At 36.7% G+C, this 23,750-nt stretch overlaps 1 protein-coding gene across 1 annotated transcript in view; it reads right to left on the bottom strand.

The window, feature by feature from the left end:
* The window catches only part of SPAG17 (sperm associated antigen 17), a 268,877-nt gene that overhangs the window by 152,823 nt on the left and 92,304 nt on the right, over nucleotides 1-23,750 (bottom strand). Inside the window, exons 11-18 of the mRNA XM_028488958.2 lie at nucleotides 22,797-22,934; nucleotides 22,595-22,708; nucleotides 21,842-21,992; nucleotides 17,957-18,184; nucleotides 17,643-17,861; nucleotides 10,415-10,476; nucleotides 9,740-9,853; nucleotides 2,390-2,544 (exon numbers count right to left, since the gene is read on the bottom strand). Coding sequence (XP_028344759.1) covers nucleotides 2,390-2,544; nucleotides 9,740-9,853; nucleotides 10,415-10,476; nucleotides 17,643-17,861; nucleotides 17,957-18,184; nucleotides 21,842-21,992; nucleotides 22,595-22,708; nucleotides 22,797-22,934 — 1,181 coding nt within the window. The remainder of the gene's footprint in view (nucleotides 1-2,389; nucleotides 2,545-9,739; nucleotides 9,854-10,414; nucleotides 10,477-17,642; nucleotides 17,862-17,956; nucleotides 18,185-21,841; nucleotides 21,993-22,594; nucleotides 22,709-22,796; nucleotides 22,935-23,750) is intronic.

The raw sequence follows: 23,750 nt of genomic DNA, 5'->3' as shown, positions 1-23,750 counted from the left end.
ATGCCAACAAGTACATTAAAGGATGCTCAACATCATTAATCATTAGAGAAATGCAAATCAAAACTACAATGAGGTATCACCTTATACCACTCAGAACGGCAATCATCAAAAAATCTACAAACAGTAAATGCTGGAGAGGGTGTGGAGAAAAGGGAACCTTCTTGCACTGTTGGTGGGAATGTAAATTGATACAGCCACTATGGAGAACAGTATGGAGGTTCTTTAAAAAACTAAAAATAGAACTACCATACGACCCAGCAATCCCACTACTGGGCATATACCCTGAGAAAACCATAATTCAAAAAGAGACATGTATCACAATGTTCATTGCAGCACTATTTACAATAGACAGGAAATGGAAGCAAGCTAAGTGTCCATCATTGGATGAATGGATAAAGAAGATGTGGCACATATATACAATGGAATATTACTCAGCCATAAAAAGAAACGAAATTGAGTTATTTGTAGTGAGGTCGATGTACCTAGAGTCAGTCATACAGAGTGAAATAAGTCAGAAAGAGAACCAAATACCGTATGGTAACATATATATATGGAATCTAAAAAATAAAGATGTTCTGAAGAACATAGAGGCAGGACAGGAACAAAAACTCAGATGTAGAGAATGCACTTGAGGACACAGGGAGGGGGAAGGGTAAGCTGAGACGAAGTGAGAGAGTGGCATTGACATATATACACTACCAAATGTAAAACAGATAGCTAGTGGGAAGCAGTTGCATAGCACAGGGAGATCAGCTCGGTGCTTTGTGACCACCTAGAGGGGTGAGGTAGGGAGTGTGGAAAGGAGACGCAAAAGGGAGGAGATATGGGGATATATGTATATGTATAGCTGATTCACTTTGTTATAAAGCAGAAACTAACACACCATTGTAAAGCAATTATACTCCAATAAAGATGTTAAAATAAATAAATAAATAAATAGTAAACCCAAAGAGTCTAATAACCATGACAGAATTTGTATCAGTAATTAAACATCATCCCAGGTCCAGATGTTCTTATTTGGAAGTTTTACCAAATGCCAAAGGAACATATATCTTAGTCTTGCACAAACTCATTCAGAAAATCAAAAAATAGAAATGAAAAAGGAGAACATCCACCCATTAATTTACAAGGCTAATAAAATCCCAATACGAAAGCCAGACAAGAACGTTTAAAGAAAGGAAAATTATAGCTGAGTCTTACCCATGAATACAGATCCAAATTTTGTAAATAATCTATTAGCAAACCTAATGCAGTAATTTATAAAAAAAGACAACATAATGGACAAATTGGATTTTCACAGGAATAAGGTTGAACACTAGAATATCTATAAATAAAATTTAGCACTTTAATAAATAAAAAACACCTAAATTGATGTAGAAAAATCATTTGATATGATTTAATAGTCACTTATGATTAAGAACTCAGAGTAAACTAGTAACAGGAGGAATTTTTCTAACCTAATAAGGAGTATTTACATAAACCCTGCAGCAGAAAAACAAAAGCAAAAACATACTTAATAGATGAATATTCAAAACCTAGAGCAAGACAAGGATGTTCTCAAAATTGTATTGGAAGTCCTAGTTGGCAAAGAAATGAAAAGTAAAATTACTGGAATGAGAAACAAAACAAAGAAAAACACAGTTTAAGATATTAGCTTGGTACATCTGTTGTGTGCCTTAATTTTGAAAAATCATCTCATGACTTTAAAATGTGTGTTCCCATGTATGCATATATGTATGCACACAACCTATTTCCCCAATTATTCTACAGGACCATTTTCATCCTCTGTATCTTTCTGTATCCCTTAGGACTAAAACAATTCTATACAAATAACAAATACTGAATATACATTAACCAGTATTGAAAAATAATGAAAAGTCCTCATTATTAATAAGAAGAGAAAGCAAAATTTTAAGTTAGCAATGGAATAAGGATCTGGGAAGAAAACAAAAATCGCTGATTCCTAGAGGCCTCAGTTGCTGGGAACCTGAGTGCATGTGTCACTCAGCTGCCCTACTTTTGAGTCTTCCCTAGATCAAGTGGAGTTACCACAAACCAGCATGCGGAATGTCATATTTTGTAGTTCCTACTTTAAATCTTTCAGAGGCTGTTTTATTGGAGTCTAAATGAATCAAATGTAATTTAATAATATCCCCACTAGATTCAATGGGATAGGGAATGACGTCTGTCTTCCTCGGGGAGATAGTTTCAATGCCTATCACAGTGCCTGGCACACACATTCAACTTGGTGAGCTGAATTGAATCTATAGTATCACACAAATGTTTTTATCAAGTTTAACCACCCAGCTTAGGCTATAAGAACCAAAAACTAGGTAACTAACAAACTAAGCTAAGACAACTAACTAACCAAATTATCTAAGTTGGTTACCTGAATCCAACATTAGAGTGAAGAGCAATGTTCCAATGTTCACAGTGCAGACGTTGCAAATTCATTGGATTATGAAAGACCAACAGTAAAGAGTTATCTTGGGTGTGGTAATAAGAATCAATACACCTGTATTGCTGATTGGCTTCTTGAAGAACCTGAAAATCAAAACAAATCTATTGTTGTGTCTTTTTTTCCCAAGAGAAGGGTCTCCTGCTAGGGCATTTCTCTGCCCCCTTCTTTTTCTCCACTTATCTCCATGATGTTAGTCAAGGTAAGAGCATAGATGGCAGACATTTTCAGGAGCATTTTAGCAAATTTTAAAGAAAAACAAATCCTAGGCTCCAGGCATAGAGGCATTTGCTCAAGTGTTCTTCATTAATGCTGGGAGATAATAATTAAGTCTAGGAGTTATTTATTTAATGTTTTCCATGCCTTCATATAGATCATCTCATTTTGTCATCATAAAAGCCCCAGATAAATAGGTATGATTATTTTTTCCATTTCAAAATATTAAAAGCTGCATTTTTCAGCATCAGTTGTGGCCAAGAGGGGATAAGATACTTGTCCAAGAATATGGAGTCCCTAAGTTCTGGTGCCAGGGCTCATACCAGTCTTTCGACTCTACATGTCACATTTCACACTCCACATAGTGCTCTCCACTACACCATGCTGTAGTACAGAGACATGCTGTGAGTGGTCCTCCTGATACATATTGTTTCTACATGACTTCTATCCCTGGCTCTTTCCAAAACATTCTATCTTCAGCATTGCAATTGCAGCCACAGAGAGGCAGAGTAGGCAGCTCGCTGTCCTGTTGCCTTTTCCTTATGCCAATCAACATAAAGAAATACATGCATAGGGAAAGCAATTAGACAGCTGTGGGTTTTTGTTTTTGTTTTCCTTGTCCATATCAATTCGGTGGCGGCAGCTTTCTGTTCTCTACCTTTCGGATGATCTGAAGGCATGGAATTGCACATTATGTCAGGAAAGGACTTTTATTTTGCTTTCAATTTTACACTGGTAGCATAACTAAAATAATACCTGTACTTCCCCAATCTAGTCCTCTCTATGAGTGTCTTTATGAAGTGGCATTTAAATTTTTACATCTGTTCCCTGAGAGCCAATACAAGAAACACACATGTGGTAAATATTTTTGCATTAAAAAAATGTTGCTACGTGGGGTGCTATCCATTACTTTACTTTTTTGGCAAATTCCTTTCATATTTTAAGTCCAAAAAACAAATATTTTTATTTCTGATGAACGTGTATTCTTCCTTGTATTAGAGAGCTCCACAATCTTTGTGTTTTCACATTTACTTTGACTGCTGGGGTAGACATCTATTAAGTATGTTTTTATTTTTGTTTTTTTGCTGTAGGGTTTATGTAACCTAATACTCCTTATTAGGTTAGAAAAGTTCCTCCTGTTACTAGTTTGCTCTGAGTTCTTAATCATTAGTGACTATTAAATCATATCAAATGATTTTTCTGCATCACTTTAGGTGTCCTTTTTTATTCTTTAATCTGTTAAAGTGCTAAATTTTATTAATAGATATTCTAGTGTTCAACCTTACATTCCTGTGAAAATTCAAATTGTACATTAGGTTATCTTTTATTTTTTATAAATTACTGCATTTGGTTTGCTAATAGCACTAACTTTCTCAGAGCTGTAGTTCTTCATATTTGATAAGCTTTCATACAATGTATTTCCTGTCCTTTTTAAAAATTTGGCCACAGCACTGTAAATCAACTATACTACAATAAAATAAATTTTTAAAACTTGGCTTTTACCTATTATTCTGCATTAATATTGTTGTTCTCATTAACTACTTTTTTCATTAAAAATGAAGACCTACTATGTGCCAGGCACCGTGTAGGTTCTAGAAAAACAAAATGAACAAGATAGGTAAGATTTTTCTCCAAAATCTGATTAAGGTTTTTATATAAAATTCTGGAGTTCAGAGATGTGTGTCTAAGTAGATGAAATTGATGGAACATCTGATATGGACAGAAGGGATTGGCATGGACCAAGAGTGGAGCAGGCTGATGACTAGGAGAATATTACAGTAGATGGAGAGGATGGTACTTGAATAAAAGTAGCAGCAGTGGAGATGGTGAAGAGCTTGAAGATATATTTTGAGGTTATACCCTCAAAACTTGATGGATCAGACATGCAGGACAAAGGAGAAGCTGAAGTAAGGAATGACTCTTAGCCTTTTGAGTTGATGGTGACATTTTCTGAGATGGATGAGGGGAGAAACATGCTTAGGTGGGAAAATTATCTGCTTCATGTGGGACACTAAATATTTAAGAGGACTATCAGGAATTCAAGTGGAATTTAGAGGTAGGTACACTAATGTGGAGCTCAAGATAGAGATAATTTGGAAGATAAAATTTTATGAGTCATTAGGGTTAGACATATATAATAGATGAAATCATTAAAAGAATGTTTACAAAGGAAAGAAGACAATTCAGGACTGAGACTTGAGGCACTTCAATATTTAGATATTAGGTGGAGGAGAAGTATTCGACAAAATTCCAAATGGAGCACTGAGGAGGAATCCAGTATGGTGTCTTGGAAACCAAGAGCGAAGAGTGTTTCACAGGGAATTGATCAGATTTGTGATGAAAAGGTCAAGGAAGATGAAAAGAGATAAGTGTTCATTTAGGTTTGGCAGGACAATTATGTGTGACCTTGAAAAGTGAAGCTTCATGGAGTGGGAAGGACAGAGCTAAATAGAAATAGTCTGAAGTGAACTTCCAGTTAAAAATGGAAGATTAAACACATGTACTCCCTAACCCCTTAGTAAAGGGACTGTAAAAAATTTTGAGTTTTAATATCACAATGTTGAAGGCCACAGAAGAGGAGACGAAAGCAACAGCATTTTAGAAGCTAGAAAGCAGAATGATAAGTGGTAACAGATTTAGCAGAACATGGAAAGCCAAATCCTAAGAGTAGTTTTAAGAGAGACCAGACGGAACTTCACTTGTGTGCAGAAATACAGAAAGGCTCAAGAAATGGCAGAGTGAGGTACCTCTGAAAGTGGAGTGAAAGTGGCATTGAAAATAGGAAGATTAAAGTCTTTTAAGAAGCCTCAACAGTCCTGAGCAGCTGGGGGACTGTCCATCTCCCACCTCAGCAGAAGGGAGGATTATTACCAACAGAAGGTGACCCTGTGGATTCTAAGAAGAGGGACCCTAGGCACCACTGAAGGAGACCTATACCACAGAAAAAAAAAGAATTCTGTAAAAGTCTAAACTGGCATGGTCCAAGAGAAATATAAGGTAAGCCACAAATGTGAGCCATGTGTGTAATATAAAATTTTATAGTAGCCATATTTTAAAAGTTAAAAAAGGTAAAATTATAACTGTATATTTTATTTAACCTAATATGTCAAAAATATATTAACATTTCAATATGTAATCAATGTAAAAATTGCTAATGAAATGTATCACCTTTTTCAACTACATCCTTGAAATCTGGTGTGCACAGCATTTATATAGCTATACTTATGTAGTGTATAACATACTTATAGCCCATCTCACTTTAACTCGCAACATTTCAAGTACTCAGAAGCTACATGTGACTAGTGGTTACCACACTGGACAACGCAGATCTGGAGGCTGAGTGGGAAGACACCTTAAACTCTTTCCCTCTATCACTCAACTCCTAAAACCCTGACTGGTAGGTTATATCTTGAAGACAGGAGATTCGATTTTTCTTTTTTTCCTGGAGACTCTAAATGGCCCAAGAGTACAGAACTAATACATTAACACTGATGGGTGTCCCAAGAAAACCCCCCAGCCAAATTACCCAACAACAAAGTCCAGTTATTGACAACTTCCCTCTACCCTGACCTCAGGTAGCACTTCCTATCATATTTTTAGTGTCTCATTATTAATATGAACAAAGAGGCAAATATCACTAGATATTATTCTCCAATATGAAAAATGAAGATCTCCCCTCCTCTCCCCTAAAAAACAAAAAGTTAAAAAAAAATTGAGGAAAAGAGACAATGCAGGGAGAAGAGACTATGACTTCAAAGGACTTTAATAACCTCATAGAGATAAGAGAAGATATGGTACCAGGGAATGTGAACAGTGTGCTCTATAAAGGTAATTTTTAATTATAAATAGAACTTTAGGAAATTAACATTATAACAACAGACACAGAAGATGCAATAGAAAAATTGAATGAAAGCAGAGCCATATTTCCAGAATAAGAAGAAAAGGTGTTGTAAACTAGGAGGGAAAAGGTAAAGAACCTGGAAGTTCAGTCCAGGAAGTCCAACACCAGAATAATAGGAGTTTCAGGAAGAAAGACTAAAGAAAACAGAGGGGAGATGATTATTAGAGTGATGATTGTAGAACATTTCCCAGAATATAAAGAAGGAGTCTGTGGATTATATTGGGCTCCCCAGTACAATATGAGGAATAGAAGCACATACCAAGGCACATCAACAGGAAATCTAGAACACTGGAACAAAGAGAAAAATCTTAAAAACCTTACAGAGAGAAGAAAAAACAAAAACAAAAACAGACTCAAGTGATCAGGAATCAGAATTTCATTCTCTTTTCTCAAGGACAATCTGGAAAGCTAAAAGACTATTGAGGAATGTCTTCAAAATGTCGAAGGAAAATACTTTTTAACTTAGCATTTTATATAAAGCCAAACTGGCAGTCAAATGTAAGGATAGAATTAAGATACTTTCAAACAACCAATGCCTCAAAAATTTATGGAAGCAACTTGAAGAGACGGTCCCCTACAAAAAGAGTAACCCAAGAGGGAGGACAACATGGGATTCAGAGGACAGAGTATCTAACTGGAAATAGAGGCAAAGAATGTGGCCATGATAGTGAAGGGAGATCGCAGGACCACAGCTGTGCAGCAGGCTTTCTCTGAAAATTGGTAGAATTTTCTTTGCTGCTTTGTAGCTTCTGGCAGTGGCCATCAATCCTTGGTGTATTTTGGCTTGCATCTGCATCATTCTAATCTCCGCCTCTCTGGTCACAAAATATTCTCCCTGTGTGTCTTTGTCTTTACTTAGTATTTTCTTCTTCTTACAAGGACGTCAGTCATATGTGATTAGAGCACACCATAATGCCCTCATCCTAACTTGATTACATCTTTTAGACACACTAATTCCAAATAAGGTAACAATTTTAGGTCCTGGTGTAAGGATTCTAAAAAATCTTTTCAGAGACACTGTTCAACACATAACAATCCACACTGTGGCCTCTCAAATTCATATTCTCCCAATATGTAAAATATATTCACCCAATCCCAATATCCCTCAAAGTTTTAACCCTTTCCAGCATCAACTCTAAGGCCCAAATTTTATCTAAATATCTTCTAAATCAGTTATGGGTGAGACTCAGTTCCTGGTCCCTCCTTGGGCAAAATTCCTATTCATTTGTGACCCTGTGAAGCCAGAAGACAAGTAGAGGGCAAGCAGAGGTTGAGAGCACACAGGAAAGGCATTGCTTAGACAACAAAATTGATAGAATACCTGTCAGGTTTGAATGTATTGAGAGGAGATTTACTCTTTGGTAGAGAATTTGGGGGGTAGTAATGATAAATGCATAACAAACTAAACAAATAAAAAGGAAATGTAATCATAGAATACTATACAGTTCAGTTGTGGATAGTTTTTATATAATTGAAATAAGGTAAATCTTGAAATCTAACCAAAAATTATGATATAGTTAACAGTGCTGGAGAATGGCAAGGAGAAATGCTGTTGTGAGTGTAGGAGTGTAGGAGTGAATGTATGTGCACGTGTGTGTGTGTGTATGTGTCTGAATGTGTGTTATATGGGGGGTGGGCAAGCTGTTTTCTCAAGAAGGAGTTAATTGATGATGATGTCCCAAACTAAAACTAAGACTAAATATACTTGTTATTTAGAGACGATTAAGTAACAAAAGAAACAGGTAAATACCTTGAAGATTTTTACCTCTGGGAATTTTGGCATGGGAGTGGGAGGGAGCTGCTAATTTTTGTAAGATTCTTTATACAATTTTTTGGCTTTAAAAATATGTGGATGACTATGGAGAACAGTATGGAGGTTCCTTAAAAAACTAAAAATAGAACTACCATACAATCCAGCAATCCCACTACTGGGCATATACCCTGAGAAAACCATAATTCAAAAAGAGTCATGTACCACAATGTTCATTGCAGCACTATTTACAATAGCCAGGACATGGAAGCAACCTAAGTGTCCACTGACAGATGAATAGATAAAGAAGATGTGGCACATATATACAATGGAATATTACTCAGCCATAAAAAGAAATGAAACTGAATTATTTGTAATAGACAGCTAGTGGGAAGCAGCCGCATGGCACAGGGAGATCAGCTCGGTGCTTTGTGACCACATAGAGGGGTGGGATACGGAGGGTGGGAGGGAGGCTCAAGAGGGAGGGGATATGGGGATATATGTATATGTATAGCTGATTCACTTTGTTATAAAGCAGAAAGTAACACAGCATTGTAAAGCAATTATACTCCAATAAAGATGTTAAAAAAATGTGGATGTAAAACCTTGATAAAAGTAAAATTGAAATTAAAAAGACAAAACAAAAGAGCACAGGTTTTTGCATAAAACGTAAAAGCAACAAAAAGAGTTCATTTTAGCGTTACTCATTATTTTTCATAGTGGTTAAGGGCACAAGTTCTGGGGCTGGATTTCTTGGGTTCGTATCTTGCTTTTCTCACTCATCAGCCATGTGACCAAGGGCACAAGTTCTGGGGCTGGATTTCTTGGGTTCGTATCTTGCTTCTCTCACTCATCAGCCATGTGACCTTGGACAAAAGTTACTGTTGGTCAAGGTGCCTCAGTTTCCTCCTATTTAAATAGTTTCTACTTCACAGGATTACTGAAGAGATTAAATAAGCTAATAATACATATTAATCATTGACTAGCATATGGTAAGTGCTCAGTAAATGTTAGCTATCACAGCTTCCATTGACCTGTTAATTGTATCAGAAAATACTTTGAAATGTGAAAACTGAAGAGAACTGACAGGCAATATGGGGAAAAATAAGGTTGCTTCCCAATGTCTTACTTTTATTACTATTAAAAAAACAAAAAACATGTGCAACAGTCATGCATATATATAGTTTTTTTCCTTAAAAGACTTTATAAAAAACATCCTTTTAGAAAGTATATTTTAAATTATTTTGGGCATGCAAAGCTCAGTCTGGGATTAAACTCACTTTATAGGTGAAGTAAATGGGAGTATTGATCTGAACTAGATCTGAGAGTGACCTAGAAGTGAACTGTTCTAAATCACACCATGCCTCTACAGACCCATCTGACTGTCTTCCAGAGACTCACAGAGCATTAATACCTGAAGCAGAACTTCTGGCTTAAAATGTTCAGTAAAACTCCAGTCCATTAGATTGCGTTGCTGCATTTTCTTTATGTCCTGTAACTCTGCTTCCACAGTCATCTTCTTGGGTTTCTAAAAAATCATAGGAATCCAATTTCAGCCTTAATTTGTTTAAGTCCAAATGGAGCCCTCTTGGACTCCATCAACTAACCAGCATGCACTCCATCTAATTGGGGAAATCTGCATATGTATAAATCCATATGGCAACACTTTAAGAGAACTGCTGCCAGAAAGAGTATGCCTTTGACTTTTTTTTTTCATGGGCAACATAATCTAAATATTTTTATTGTTAGGTTATACTCTTCTGAGTCCTGTTAGCAATTATAGGCAGGTTTTCTGAACTCACTTCAAGACAGCATTAGTTCTACATGGCTGTATGGCCAGCAGGTGTTCGTGACGTTGCCAAGCCACACTGTCTAGAGAGGAGCATGGAGCCTGGAAGTTTTGCTTGAGCGGCTGGTGAAATTAACTCCTTTCTCTCCAGTTGGAGCTCGTCAGGGGATGTCTGAATAATCCCTTCTCCTCTAGCACCAGCATTCTCCTGCTAAGCTTCTCTCTCTCTCCTTTTTTTAGTTCATGGTTTTCTCAGATCATCTTACTCGCATCTACACGTTTAGAATAATAATTTCCTACCTTTTCAAGAGGATCAGCATTTGTGACAGCTTTATCTTTGATCTCATTGTTCATGTTCTGCTCTGTAAATCAAAGACACCAACATCCAGTTGTGTTTGGGCTTTGTTCTTGTTTTAGTCAACGCTGTGCATTTTTGTTGCCATATGATCTAGGTTTCTGTGCTGAAAAGGTAATTCCTAAAAGGCATGTTTCATGCCTCCAAAAAGGTGTCTGTGTCAATAATTCTAAATCAGTGTCTACCTAGAAAAGTTATTCTAAGTCCTTTGAAAAGAACCCAGCTTCCTATACAATACATTCCTAAATCATGTTAGATAGTCTGCCTTCAGACTGTATGGCTCACTTCTAACAATGTACACCTTTACCTTACAAGCTGCAAATATTTACTGATTAAACTATGTCAACTGCTCACTACACACTGTTGTGTCTTGTCATGCTGGCAACTATCACAAAGGCTTTTCAAACTTCTTGGTCATATCTTACGGGTGACAGACTAGGACAGGGGCAGGGGATGTATGGAAAGGATAACTACCAGATAAAGGCAACTCCTACCAGAAAAAATAATACTATACACCATCCTGTAAAGCTATTTTTCCATTCATTAATTGTTTATTAATTTTAAACCCATTTAATGGGCATCTGCAGATTTATAGAGTTTTAAAAAGTTAGTTAAATGAATAAAATGAATCGGGAGCTGGACTCCACTGATCCATATCATGGACCAATGTGAGTCATGCACATTAGTTCTCCCTGTGGCCAAACAGTAGACTTATATGATAACTAGGATTGTGATATCCTTCTTGAGTACCGAGCCAACAGCCATATAAATGGACAGAGAGGAAACAGAATCATGCTGTTGATTTCTGAATCACCAGGCTTCAGTAATTACTAAAGTTAACAAATGTTACGTAAAGAGTTCCACGATATATGTTCCACGTGGATAGATATCTTTACTGTGAATGTCTCAGAGTTTGTAATATGCTCTTGTGACTGTGAATCTCTAACAAAGAAATGTATAAAGTACATAGCATATTCCAAATTTGACCAAAGTAATAGAGTCAGGGGATGAATCTTGTAACATACCTGTCATGCTGCTGAATAACAGCCAGCCAGACATTTGATCACCCTTAGAATAATAGCAAATTAATCCCTACAAAGTCATATATGAAATGGCTCCAGCTTAACTCTCCAATCACATCTCCTTCCACTCTCCCTTGCTCATTCCACACCAGACTCACTGGCTTTCTTGTTGTGTCTTAAAGTTTTTGAACTTGCTTTGCTCTGTCTGGCATGCTTTGCCTTAGATAGTCATCTGTTTCAAACCCTTACTTCATTCATATTTTTGCTGCTCAAATGTCACCTCCTCAAGAGCCTTCGCTTCTTATCCTGCTTTATTTTTGATCATGGTATTTATCAGTGCCTAATAATATTTGTTTATGTCTGTCTCTCCATATCAAATGTGAATTCCTGGAGAATAAGAACTTTATCTTATTTTCCCTAACTGTATTCTGAGCAACCAACACATGGTAGGAACTCAGTAAATATATATATGTTTTGATTGAATGAGAGAAATCTATACAATATACTGAAACTGGAAATAAATACAGAGCCATATAGAGAGAGCAGAAATGTGGAAGAAATCCTACAACAAAAGCTTATTTGGGGGTAAGCATAAGATTTGAGTTTTCATTCTGTGGCAAAGAGAAGCCTATCTGGGCTTCTAGAGGGAGTAGTTAATTATGTCTAAGCAGGATAGGCCAATGTTTTCCTTGCTTTGGGGAGCATAGCTACTTATATTTTGCTACTAGTTCCATCTCGCCTTGGGCTGGTGAGGGTGACAGCATGAATGTTCCATTTTGATTTAGAAGAAAACTATAAAGACAATTCAGTATTTATATAAATACAGCCACTCAAGAGAAAACTCAGGCCAACTATAACTCTAAAGAGACCATGATGTCCCATGTGTCCTTGAAGCAATTGATATGAAATCTGTGGAATAAAAATTATTCTATTCTGTGGGCTGCCAGATTTCCGGGAGATTTGATATTCCCTCTTGTGCCTAAGGATCCAGCAGAAAAAAGTCTCCAGTTTAAAAAATATGTTCTAAAAATTTGTGCACCAGTTATTTTGTCAAAGGAAAGAACATTCTAAGACTAATCTGAACTCTCTATTTAATAGTAAAGCAAGAGTCATTTTTTCTTTCTTCCTGATTTCTCCCTTCAACCACATAATCCCTTGACAGTGTGATTCAGTAGTTTTTGACACATCTGGAAATGGATGCATTCTCATCCCTTTGAAAAACAACTTTCCTAATCTGTTTTACTTTAGAGATAACAAGATCCCTCTGCAAAGCAGTTACTTTATTAAAAAAACACCCAACAAGCATAAAGGGCACATCTAAACCTATAGCCTCACAGTTATCAACTCTCAGGTTTTTCATAAATATCCAATAGGTCCTGTCAAGTTCAAAAACAGTCTCAGATGGATGTTTGGTTGAGAAAAGCACAAATACTCAGCTCTTCATGTCCAGGAACAGGCTTTTATACATATCTGATGCTAAGATGGTTGTGCAGGAAATACATGAACAATTTCTGCTTTGTTTAAAGAGATCTAAAGTCGATGCTTTAGAAATGTGACTCGGGGTTAGGGAAAAAAGCAAAAAAAAAAAAAAAAAAAAGATTAGCAACAACAACAAAAAATTCCCTTACATATAACAGCCACAGTGAGGAACCAAGGCTCAGCTGCCCTCCCCCACCCAAATGTAACAGTTTCTTGATGTAGACCAGCCTACACCCTGTAGAATCCCTTACAGGCCACCCTTACGGGGTTCAGCTCTCACGATTGCTCGGCCTCTAGGATACATTGTCCATCACAGCATTTTCAGCCTTGATGATTTAGGGAGACATTTACTTTGCACCAGGATCCAGAACACCAACTTATGTGGTTTGACCACCAGGTGGCAAAAGTTGCCTGAGAAAAAACTATACCAACTGCTCTAAAAAAAAAAAATTAAAAATTAAAAAAATTTAAAAAGCAAAATAAAACAAAAAAAACCCTCAGGCCTTATATCTCTCCTGGCTTATTCTGGCTCTACATTAACTCAAAATGACTTCTTTGGAACTTCCTTGGTGGTCTGGTGGCTAAGATTCTGCACTCCCAGTGCAGGGGGCCCAGGTTCGATCCCTGGTCAGGAAACTAGATCCCACATGCTGCAACTACGAGTTTGCATGCCCCAACTAAAGATCCTGCATGCTGCAAGGAAGATCACGGATGCCACAAGGAAGATCCTGTGTGCCAACAACTAAGACCAGGTGCAGCCAAATAAATAAATAAATAAATAAAAGTATTTAAAAGAAAAAATGACTTCTTTGCCATACATGTACATTCCCATAGGATTCACTAATGCCATAACATCTCAGGCTAACTTATTTGGCTTAATTTTTTGGGAGCTAGGCTAATAGGTAAGGGTATTTAGAACAGAGAAATAGGGAACCAGCCCTAATGTTAAGGAACCAGCCCTAGGAAGACCCGAAGGCAACAAAATCAGGTTAAGTATTGCCATGAAGAAGAGACTATGAATATGGCTAAACTATCAGATGCATTGCAAGGAATTTCTGGAACTGAGGAAGCCACAAGACACAGTGGAGGAAGCATTGATTTGGAGTTAGATAGCCCTCTTTGGAATCCTGACCTCCTGCTTGTATGTGGTTGAAAAAGTTACTTAACCACTCTGAGTCTTTGTTTCCTTGTCTTCAGAATTAGGCTAATAGTAACTTCCTCATAGGCTTGATGTTTATATAAAGTATTAGTTAATATATGTAAAATAGCACAGTGCTTGGAATATAGCAGGTAATATTAAATAAATGTTATCTCCCTCCCTCCTTTGTCCCCCTCATCCTCACTTATCTGCTCTGCTAACAGGCAAGGAGATTTTCCCTAATTCCACTCCATTGATGACTTCCTCTTCTACCCTCATTTAAGTAAATGAAAATGGTAAGATGACCATTTAGTCAATACTGACTTAACACCTATTCTTTTGTGGCACTGACCATTTTTTAGTGCTTTTTAAAATTATGAAATACAACAATACAGAAAAGTACAAACAACATAAATGCTTGGTATAATGAATAATGATAAAGAAAAGTCCCAGCACTCCAGACATCTTACACGTTCTTTCACAATCACACTTCTTTATTAAACTTTCATATTATTCCTGATTTATTTTGTGGATTATTTTGGGTTTTCTACATACACACTATTTACAAATAATAACATTTTGTTTCTTCCTTTTTAACCTTTACAATATTACCTTTTTCTTGCCTTACTGAGTTGGCTAGCATCTCCAGTGTAATCCTAAATATGAGTGTTTATAGTGGATAGCCTCCTGATCCAGGGAAATCTTTCAACTTTTCATCTTGATATATAATGTTTATTAGAGTAATTTTTAAAATAACCTTTATAAGGTAGAGAAATTTTCTTTCTATTGCTAGTTTGTTAAATTGACTTCATAAATCGGTGTAGAATTGTAACTGCTTTTTCTGCATCTATTGAGATTATATTTTTCTTACTGTGTTCATTGATAAATGATGTTGATTTTACAATGTATGTTTTTTCCTTCAGTCTTGTTATAAAAACTTGTACTTGATTATTATCATTTTGTATATTGCTAGATCAATTTGCTTATGTTTTATTCAGGATTTTGGCCTATATGTTCATGAATAACTTTGATTTATAATTTTCTTTTATTGTACTATCCTTGACAGTTTTATTATAAGGCTGATGTTAGTTTCATAAAATGAGTGGGAGAGAATACCCCTTCTATAGTTCCTGGAATTAATTTTTGTTAAGATTAGAACTATTTCTTTTTTTGAGTGTTGAATATCACTAGCCAATGACATTATTTGGGAAGATTTTAAATTATTGATTTAATTTATTTAAATAGTTACAAGACTATTTAGGTTCTCTATTTCTTCTTGAGTGAATGTTAGTAAGTTATACTCCTCTAGTAATTTGCTTATTTCATTTTCAGACTTAGTGGAATAAAGTTGTTTATATCCTTTTACTGTCTTTTAAATTTCTATAGGATTAAAAGGAAGTCCATTTCTTAATTCCTAATGATTTTTATTCCTGATACAGCTTTATTTCTAATATAGTTATTCATGCTTCTTTTTGTGATCAGCCTTTTGTAAAAAAAAAATTTCTCAATTTAAAAAATCTTTTCAAAGAGCTAAACTTTTTCATTTTATTTGTTCTACCTATTGCATCTATATTTTCCATAATTTCTTTGTGGTTTGAGAGCATACTCTGTAGTTTTGATCTGTGAAAATTTGTTTTAGGACTTGTTTTCTGATGTAGTATATGATTAATATTTTTAAGATAAACATATTTATGACCTCTAAGAGGCTATAGTATTAAGGAGGCCTTAATATAGGCATATGAATAATGGTAGTAAGTAGTAGGAAATAATAACTGATGCCATAAAGGAAGCATAGATTAATTATGACCATATGGAATGGTAAAGGAGGCATTTCCTGGTGAACACATGTAACAAAGCTTCATGGAGGTGCCATTCAAACCTAATAATAATCAAAAAGAGAACTCTAGTTGGAGGGTATTGTGGGGAAAAGACACAGAGATTGAAAAGAGCAGGCTGCCTAGAGGAAATAGGGCCTAATTCTGGTTGGCTAGAGCATAGGATAAGTGGGCAAAAGGGAACAAGTAGAAAGGGTTTGGGAAAAGTAATCTGGTACTGCTGAAGAAGCACGTAAAGCAGGCCAAGAAGTTGGGTTCTATATTGCAGGTAGTAGGGAGCCACTGAAGGTTATAAGCAGGGACATAACAGAAGGGTATTTTAAGTAATTAATCTGACAGTTGTGTGTAAGATAGCTCAATAAAAATTTAGCCTAATATTCTCCTATGCTTCTATACCTCCTAATATAACAATATTTATTATGCTCTATTCTAGAATGAGAGTAACTGCCTAAGCCATGAAGAGGAGGGAAGGGAACTGATGTTCACTGAGCACTGATTTTGTACCAAGCTCTGCACTGGGCAGTTCATTATGTTACTGCAGGTAATTTTAAATAATTTTTGCAAATAATCACAATAGCCTTGTGAAATACTAATGATGAAAGTTTTAATTATGTTCACTGTACTACATTTATGAAGGTAAGAGTGGACTAAGAGGTTTTATGATATTTTGGAAAAAAAAAAGGGTTGAAATAATGAGGACTTACTCTACAAATAATAAATGCTGGAGAGGGTGTGGAGAAAAGGGAACCCTCCTACACTGTTGGTGGGAATGGAAATTGGTACAACCACTATGGAGAACAGTATGGAGGTTCCTTAAAAAACGAAAAATAGAGCTACCATAGGATACAGCAATCCCACTCCTGGGCATATACCGTATCCAGACACAAGTATAATTCAAAGAGATACCCGCACTCCTATGTTCAAAGCAGCGCTATTTTCAATAGCTAAGACGTGGAAGCAACCTAAATGTCTATTGAAAGATGAAAGGATAAAGAAGATATGGTATACACACACACACACACACACACACACACACACACACACACACACACACGGGAATATTACTCAGCCATAAAAAAGAATAAAATAATTCCATTTGCAACAACAAGGATGGACCTAGATCATATTAAATGAAGTCAGACAGAGAAAGACAAATATCATACAATATCATTTATATGTGGAGTCTAAAAAATGATACAAATGAACTTATTTACAAAACAGAAAGAGGCTCACAGACAGAAAACAAACTTGGGGAGGGGAGGAATAAATTAGGTGTTTGGGATCAACAGATACACACTATTATATATAAAATAGATAAACAACAAGGACCAACTGTATAGCACAGGGAACTACATTTAATATCTTGTAATAACCTATAATGGAGAAGAATCTGAAAGAGAATATATATATATAACTGAATCACTTTGCTATATATATCAGAAACATTGTAAATCAACTCTACTTCAATAAAAAAAAATTTTTCTAAATAATGAGGACTTACTAACAACACTCAGTAACATTTAAGTAACCAAATAATTTAGATATTAAACAGTTTTTCAACTGAAATAGGGAGGCATTTAAATAATGCATCTTGAATCTTTTTTTTTTTTTGGTTTATACATTCTCTAGTAGCATCTATACACACGCATGCACACACATACAGACACACGTACACACACAGAGACACAAGTTTACTTACTCAAAGGCTCAGGTTGGAGCTTCGACTTCAAGCTGTTCTTCTGCTCTGATGGTTCTCTGTAATCAGAGTCTAAGGATTTCCTATTATCCAGGTCAGAATACTTCATATTGTTAGTATCAGGCTGACTAGGATTGGAAGGTTCTTTGTTGATCTCATCATCTTGCATAGATGTTGACCAATTCTGATCCAGAAATAAAATTCTGTCTTTGATTCCACTATCTAGGCAGTGTAAAGAGGATCCATAAGATACAATGCTAGACAAATGGACAATCATACAATGCGAGAATACTTTTTGTTCCTTCCAGGCAGTGTACCTGTTTGCTGTCTGGTCTCTTGGGTATTCATTTTCATGATGTATTTTTGCCTTATCTGTTTAGCAAATCTGGCAGGGTTGTCCCATGGTATGTTCAACATCTCAGAATCTGTCCCATACATCATTCTAGAATGCTTCAGTTTCCCTTCTTCATCAACCTCAGAGAGTTTCAGGCTCTCAAAAGTAAACACTTTGAAGGCTCGTTCTACTTCATTCCAGCTCAAGACTTCTGTAAGAAAGTAGGACAAGTGCTGCTAGGAATGCTCTTTATTACCACATGGTACAGGGCTAAAGGAGGGACAACCAGGGAGTCAGTTCACCAAAATGACAAAGGAGTCACGCCATGATGGGTGTTGACCTGACTTTACACATGGGTTCCACAATTCTGCAACAAATACCAAAGGTAACTAATAATAAGAAAGCTGCACAATCAAGATATAATTTATTAAGATAATGCTCACAAACTGCTTCATAGCTGAATGAATATTAGGTGTCCAGATTAATTCACATGCACTTTCCGGGGTATCATATTGGTTGAATATATTTAAAACTTGTCATTTTTCATAGAGAGCAGACTTGTGGTTGCCAAGGGGCAGGGGGTAGGAGAGGGATGGACTGGGAGTTTGGGGTTAGTAGATGCAAACTATTACATATAGAATGGATAAACAACAAGGTCCTACTGTATAGCACAGGAAATTACATTCACTATCCTTGGATAAACCATAACAGAAAAGAATGTAAAAAAGAATGTATGTGTATAACTGAGCCACTTGGCTGTACAGCAGAAATTAACACAACATTGTAAATCAACTATACTTCAATAAATAAATTAAGAAAACGTCATTTTTAAGCAAAAGCAACTTTTGCTGCTGTTGTAATTTAAAACAGAGAAATCACTCACTCATGTCTAACATAGGCTGTTATGTTCAGTAGGCTTTTCTGTTCACTCAGGCTAAGAAAAGGCCTCTTTCCACCCACCGAACTGGTTATAGTACTTTTCATAATTTTACTTTAAAGGTTATCAGCCTTCAAGGGGCTACATTAACTTGTATATTTATTCTTTTATAGCATTTATTCATGCATTCACTCACTCACCTGTTTCTGTTTTCTATGTATTAGGTTTTGTACTCTATGTATTTTCTTTGCCTGAGATTCAAAGAAAAGATTTGGTTCTTGTGCTTTAGAAGTTCAAGATAGAGAGGTGGGAGGTAGGTGTTAACAAATAACCATGGAATTCAGTGAGGGAAGGCGAAATGATAGTGACAGATCAATGAATCAGAGGTCACCTACACTTCCTCTCCAACAGAGGTGAGGGCAGCAGGAAGGTTCCTTTTGGAAAAAATACAAAGAAATTCAGAAGAGAGATAGGAAAGAGGTAAAAGTGACAGAATTAAGTTTGTTCATTCATTCATTTCACAAATATTTTCTGAGCACCTACTAGTTTCCAGTGACTTTAGTAAAGGGACCACAGCAGTAAACAAATCAATGAACTACTGATTTTATGGAGTACCCATTGTAGCAGTTAGAAACAGAATAAACAGGTAAGTGTATAGTGTATCAGAGATGATAAGAAGAATAAAGCCAGGTGAGGGGATAAGAAGTGATAATGGTTGGGGAGAGGCTTCTATTTTATATAAGGTAGCCAGAAAAAAGCCCTCTGAACAAGTAAAGCAAAAATGTGAAAGAAGTGGGGGAGCCATATTGATATGTGGAAAAGAAAAATTGCAAAGGTGGAGGCAGGGGTGCAAGTGACTTGTCCAAGGAATCACAGTAAGGCCAACTAGATAGAGTGGAGTAGAACAACAAGAGCTTGACAGATGATGAGCTCCAAAAGTGGGCGGCAGAACAGTTTAGATTTTATTAATACTTTGAGGGAAATGGGTGATCACTGGAGGGTTTTGGGCTAAGAAGGCACATGATCTGACTGACATTTTAGAAGGGTCATTCCCATTATTGTGTGAAGAAAAGACTGTAGGTAAAACGGGGAAAGCCTGGAGACCAACTGGAAAGCTATTGAAATAGTCCAAGTGAGAGGTGGTGCTGGACTGGGCTGGTAGTGAGGGATGTGGTGGGATTGGTTGTGGGGCATGAGAAAAAAGAGGAACCAGGGATGACGCCAAGGTTTTGGTAGAAAATAGTCGCCATTTACTGAAATAAGGAGGACCATGAAGGGACACGTTTTGAGGAAATCAAGAGTTTGGTTTTGGACTTGTTAAGCATGAGGAAAGAGAAAAGGAGGAGAGGCAGAGCGACAAGGGTTTGGGATGGGATATGGGAGCAGGATATGTGGGCAGTTTCAGTGGTGGCAACACAAAGAAGAATTTTGTGTATTGTACAACACGGAGAATATAGCTCATATTTTGTAGTAACTGGAGTGTGACCTTTAAAAATTGTATAAAAAAGAATGTGTACATATTCTCCCATAAAAGACAAAAGCAAATGTGAGCATACGAATCATCCTCTTATCTTTTGTTTCCTTTCCTTTTTTTTTTTTTTTTTTTTCTTTTTGCGGTACACGGGCCTCTCACTGTTATGGCCTCTCCCATTGCGGAGCACAGGCTCTGGACGCGCAGGCTCAGTGGCCATGGCTCACGGGCCTAGCCGCTCCGCGGCATGTGGGATCTTCCCGGACCAGGGCACGAACCCGTGTCCCCTGCATCGGCAGGTGGACTCTCAACCACTGCGCCACCAGGGAAGCCCTTCCTTTCCTTTTTAAACTTAATTATATGGGAGACTGTTCCACCTCATGATATAGATATGCCTCATTGTTGTTAAGTCTCATGATTTTGTACCACATAGGTGTCTGATATTTTAATGAGAGCTTTTGATGGACATTCAATTTGTTTCCAGTATTTTGCTACTGTAAAAAAATGATTCAATAAGTGTGTTTGTTCATATAAAAAAAAAACCCCAATTATCCTGTGCTGCGGAGGGTAGAAGTGAGGTGGAGAGACAATGAAATCATATCACAGGGCAGAAGGAGAATAGGAGTGTGGCAGGAGAGAGGTAAAGGCCAGATATTCTCAGGACACCAGGAAGAGGGTGACTATGTAAACAATAGACATGACATATCCAGGCCCACTAGACTACACCCCATATTTCCATGAGGTGAAGGCATGGCAGTATTAAAAATATTAGCTTTTTCTATTACTAAGCCTACTAAAAAAATGAAAAAAGAAATCAAGATTAAAATATTTCATAATTTGCTTAGAGTTAGAAATGAAAGGAGAAGGAAGAATCTGCACATGCTTTTTTCTTTTCTAGGTCAAATCAAGATGTCTATGTAATTTCATATTTCTTCTTATAAGCAGGAAGGTATTTGCATATTGCCTCAAGTGGAAATAGGATATGTTTTAGGAAATGACTGTCTGTATCATAAAATTCCCATGAACTCTGCAATGAGAAGCTGATTTTAGATATTTTTAATGACCCCTCTTTCCACTGTCCTCAAACAGCAGAAAATGGCCCTTCCTGTTTTGAGAAGAGGTGAACTGGTATTAACACTCTCAGCACCACACCACAGGGGGCGCTCTAAGTTCTCCTCTTAACCAGGATGGTGGCTACCATGTCATCTCCAATGATGTCAATGAGGGGATGTGGGATTGCGAGGCAGGGAGGAGGAATAAAGAAGGGGATTATGCTTGTTGTAGAAACACAGTGGAAAGAAAAGCCAGGGCATCAAACTGAAGAATGTTATGCATCATAGCTATCATCCTACTGCTAATGACATTATTCAAGATAAGAAAAGGGCAGTCAATCAAAATACCCACCCCAGCCTCTGAAACGTCAATAATCAAAATACTTTTTGCAGATGGGGGTGTAATCGTTAGAGGCACACGTGACCATAAATGAATGAATTTAAGCTACGACAAAGCAATGTACTCACCACTTGTACAAAAGTGCATGAGCTCATGAATTGTAGCTAGACGTTTCGCGCTGTTCCATGGCGGGGGCAAAGGGAATTCAAGGAATTCCCACAGTGGCAACTTAGACTGCATCTTCTGCTCAATTTGAACCAGGTCAAAATTCTTTAGGTCCTGATGAAAAAGAACAACATGACAGAAGACATTAAAATGAGCTGTCAAGTGCCTTATGCATATGGAGAAGGCAAAACATGATACCCTTGCTCTCATTATTTGGGAACAGGGGAAATCAATGGTAATTGGGGAAGACAAACTGTTGGTATTTTGCTGAAGGTCAAAAAAGCTAGTTCTCACTTTGCCAGAGGTTCTTGGTGCACACAAATGATGGATTCCTCATTCACAGTGACAAACTGCCAAAATCTCAAATGTATTCCTCCCTCCCTTCTGAGATCCTTTTCTGACCTCCACTAGTTTTTTCATATTAGCAGATGTATAAAGCAAATAACTACAAGGCTTTAATGCAAATTTGGTGTAGTCACAATCAACTTAATGGTCCGTTGGACCTCTGTACTTAGGCCAGTTTTCTTTGCTGATGTAATTTCTCCTTTATTCATTTCCATTTTCTGAGATCTTACTTTGCAAGCAGGTATCTACTTTGTACATTACTGGTAATTTAAGCATTGGTAAAGCTATCTCATTAAGATTTCTTCAACTGAATAATTACTAATGAGCTTTCTTGCATCCGTTATCCTCAGGGTAACCTGGTTACTTATTACCTTTAGCACGTATTTCTTGTGGGCGAGGGCATCATGATAGTTCAGTAGGAGAGGGCCTCTGGGCACTGGTTTGCTTTCATTTTCCTCTTCAGATAAGAATATTTCATGGAGATTCTATTCAGATTAAAACAGTATTGATGTAAAGAGAGAGTTCATACTTTTCAAAGCACGCACACTTTTTGGTTTTCTCACACCATCTGACCTTTTTCTCCCTCTCTGTCAGACAGAGAGAGGGCAGAATGGACATGATGTGAGCTGCGATTCTGTGGTCCAGCCCATCTGCTCTGGGAGGCGGCTCCACCAGACTTGGTGGGACAAGGTCTTCTTCGCTTGCCACAACCTGTTGACATAAAGAGTTGGGAGGAATCGGTTTAATGGTCAGTTCTTTACTGATAGTCACGTATTTCCATTGCTTTTAGTAAAAACAAGGCAGTTTCCACCAAAAAGTTTGGTGATTACACAAAGTAGCAGTATAATTACCAGTGACTACCAAAATAAAAGGAAAAAAGTTTATAATCCATTAAAACATTAATTTATATATAATTATATATATATTAAATTATTAAAGTATATATAATTTTCATACATGTACTAGAATAGATAACACAAAATGCAAATGGTAAACAGGAAAATTTACCATGGTAGAAATCAAACTAACAATATAATTTTTCATAATGATTTACTCTTTCTTTTAAAGCACTCAAAACTCTGCTCCCACATCTCTGGATTCAATAAGTATTTATTGAGTGCCTACCACATGCCAAGCACTGTGTGGGCCACCCTCACATACATTATCTCATAAGGCTCACAGCAATATTGCTGAGTAGCTATTATTTTCCATTTTACAGAAATGGAATTAGGGTGAGGGAAATTATGTGACTGGCCGAAGCCCAAGGCTGCTTACTGGGAGGAACCGGGATTTAGGTCAAGTCCTTAAGATAGAAAAGTTATACACGGTGAGATCAATAAAGTGTAATATTCTTCTTAATACGGAGAAAGTGAGGCCTAGAAAGATTAAATGACTTGTTCAATTTTACATGGTAAACAAGAAGTTGAAATATAGTCAAGATAGGCACCTAATTTATAATTGTTCTCTTCACCTTAAATACCAAAATCACCCTCTATGATTTCATACTCCTCTACAGGATTTTTTTTT

This window comes from Physeter macrocephalus, chromosome 4, assembly GCF_002837175.3.
Source record: "Physeter macrocephalus isolate SW-GA chromosome 4, ASM283717v5, whole genome shotgun sequence".
NCBI lineage: Eukaryota > Metazoa > Chordata > Mammalia > Artiodactyla > Physeteridae > Physeter > Physeter macrocephalus.
The sequence above is the reverse complement of the archived record's forward strand: the minus strand, read 5'-3'. Positions and strand labels throughout refer to the sequence as shown.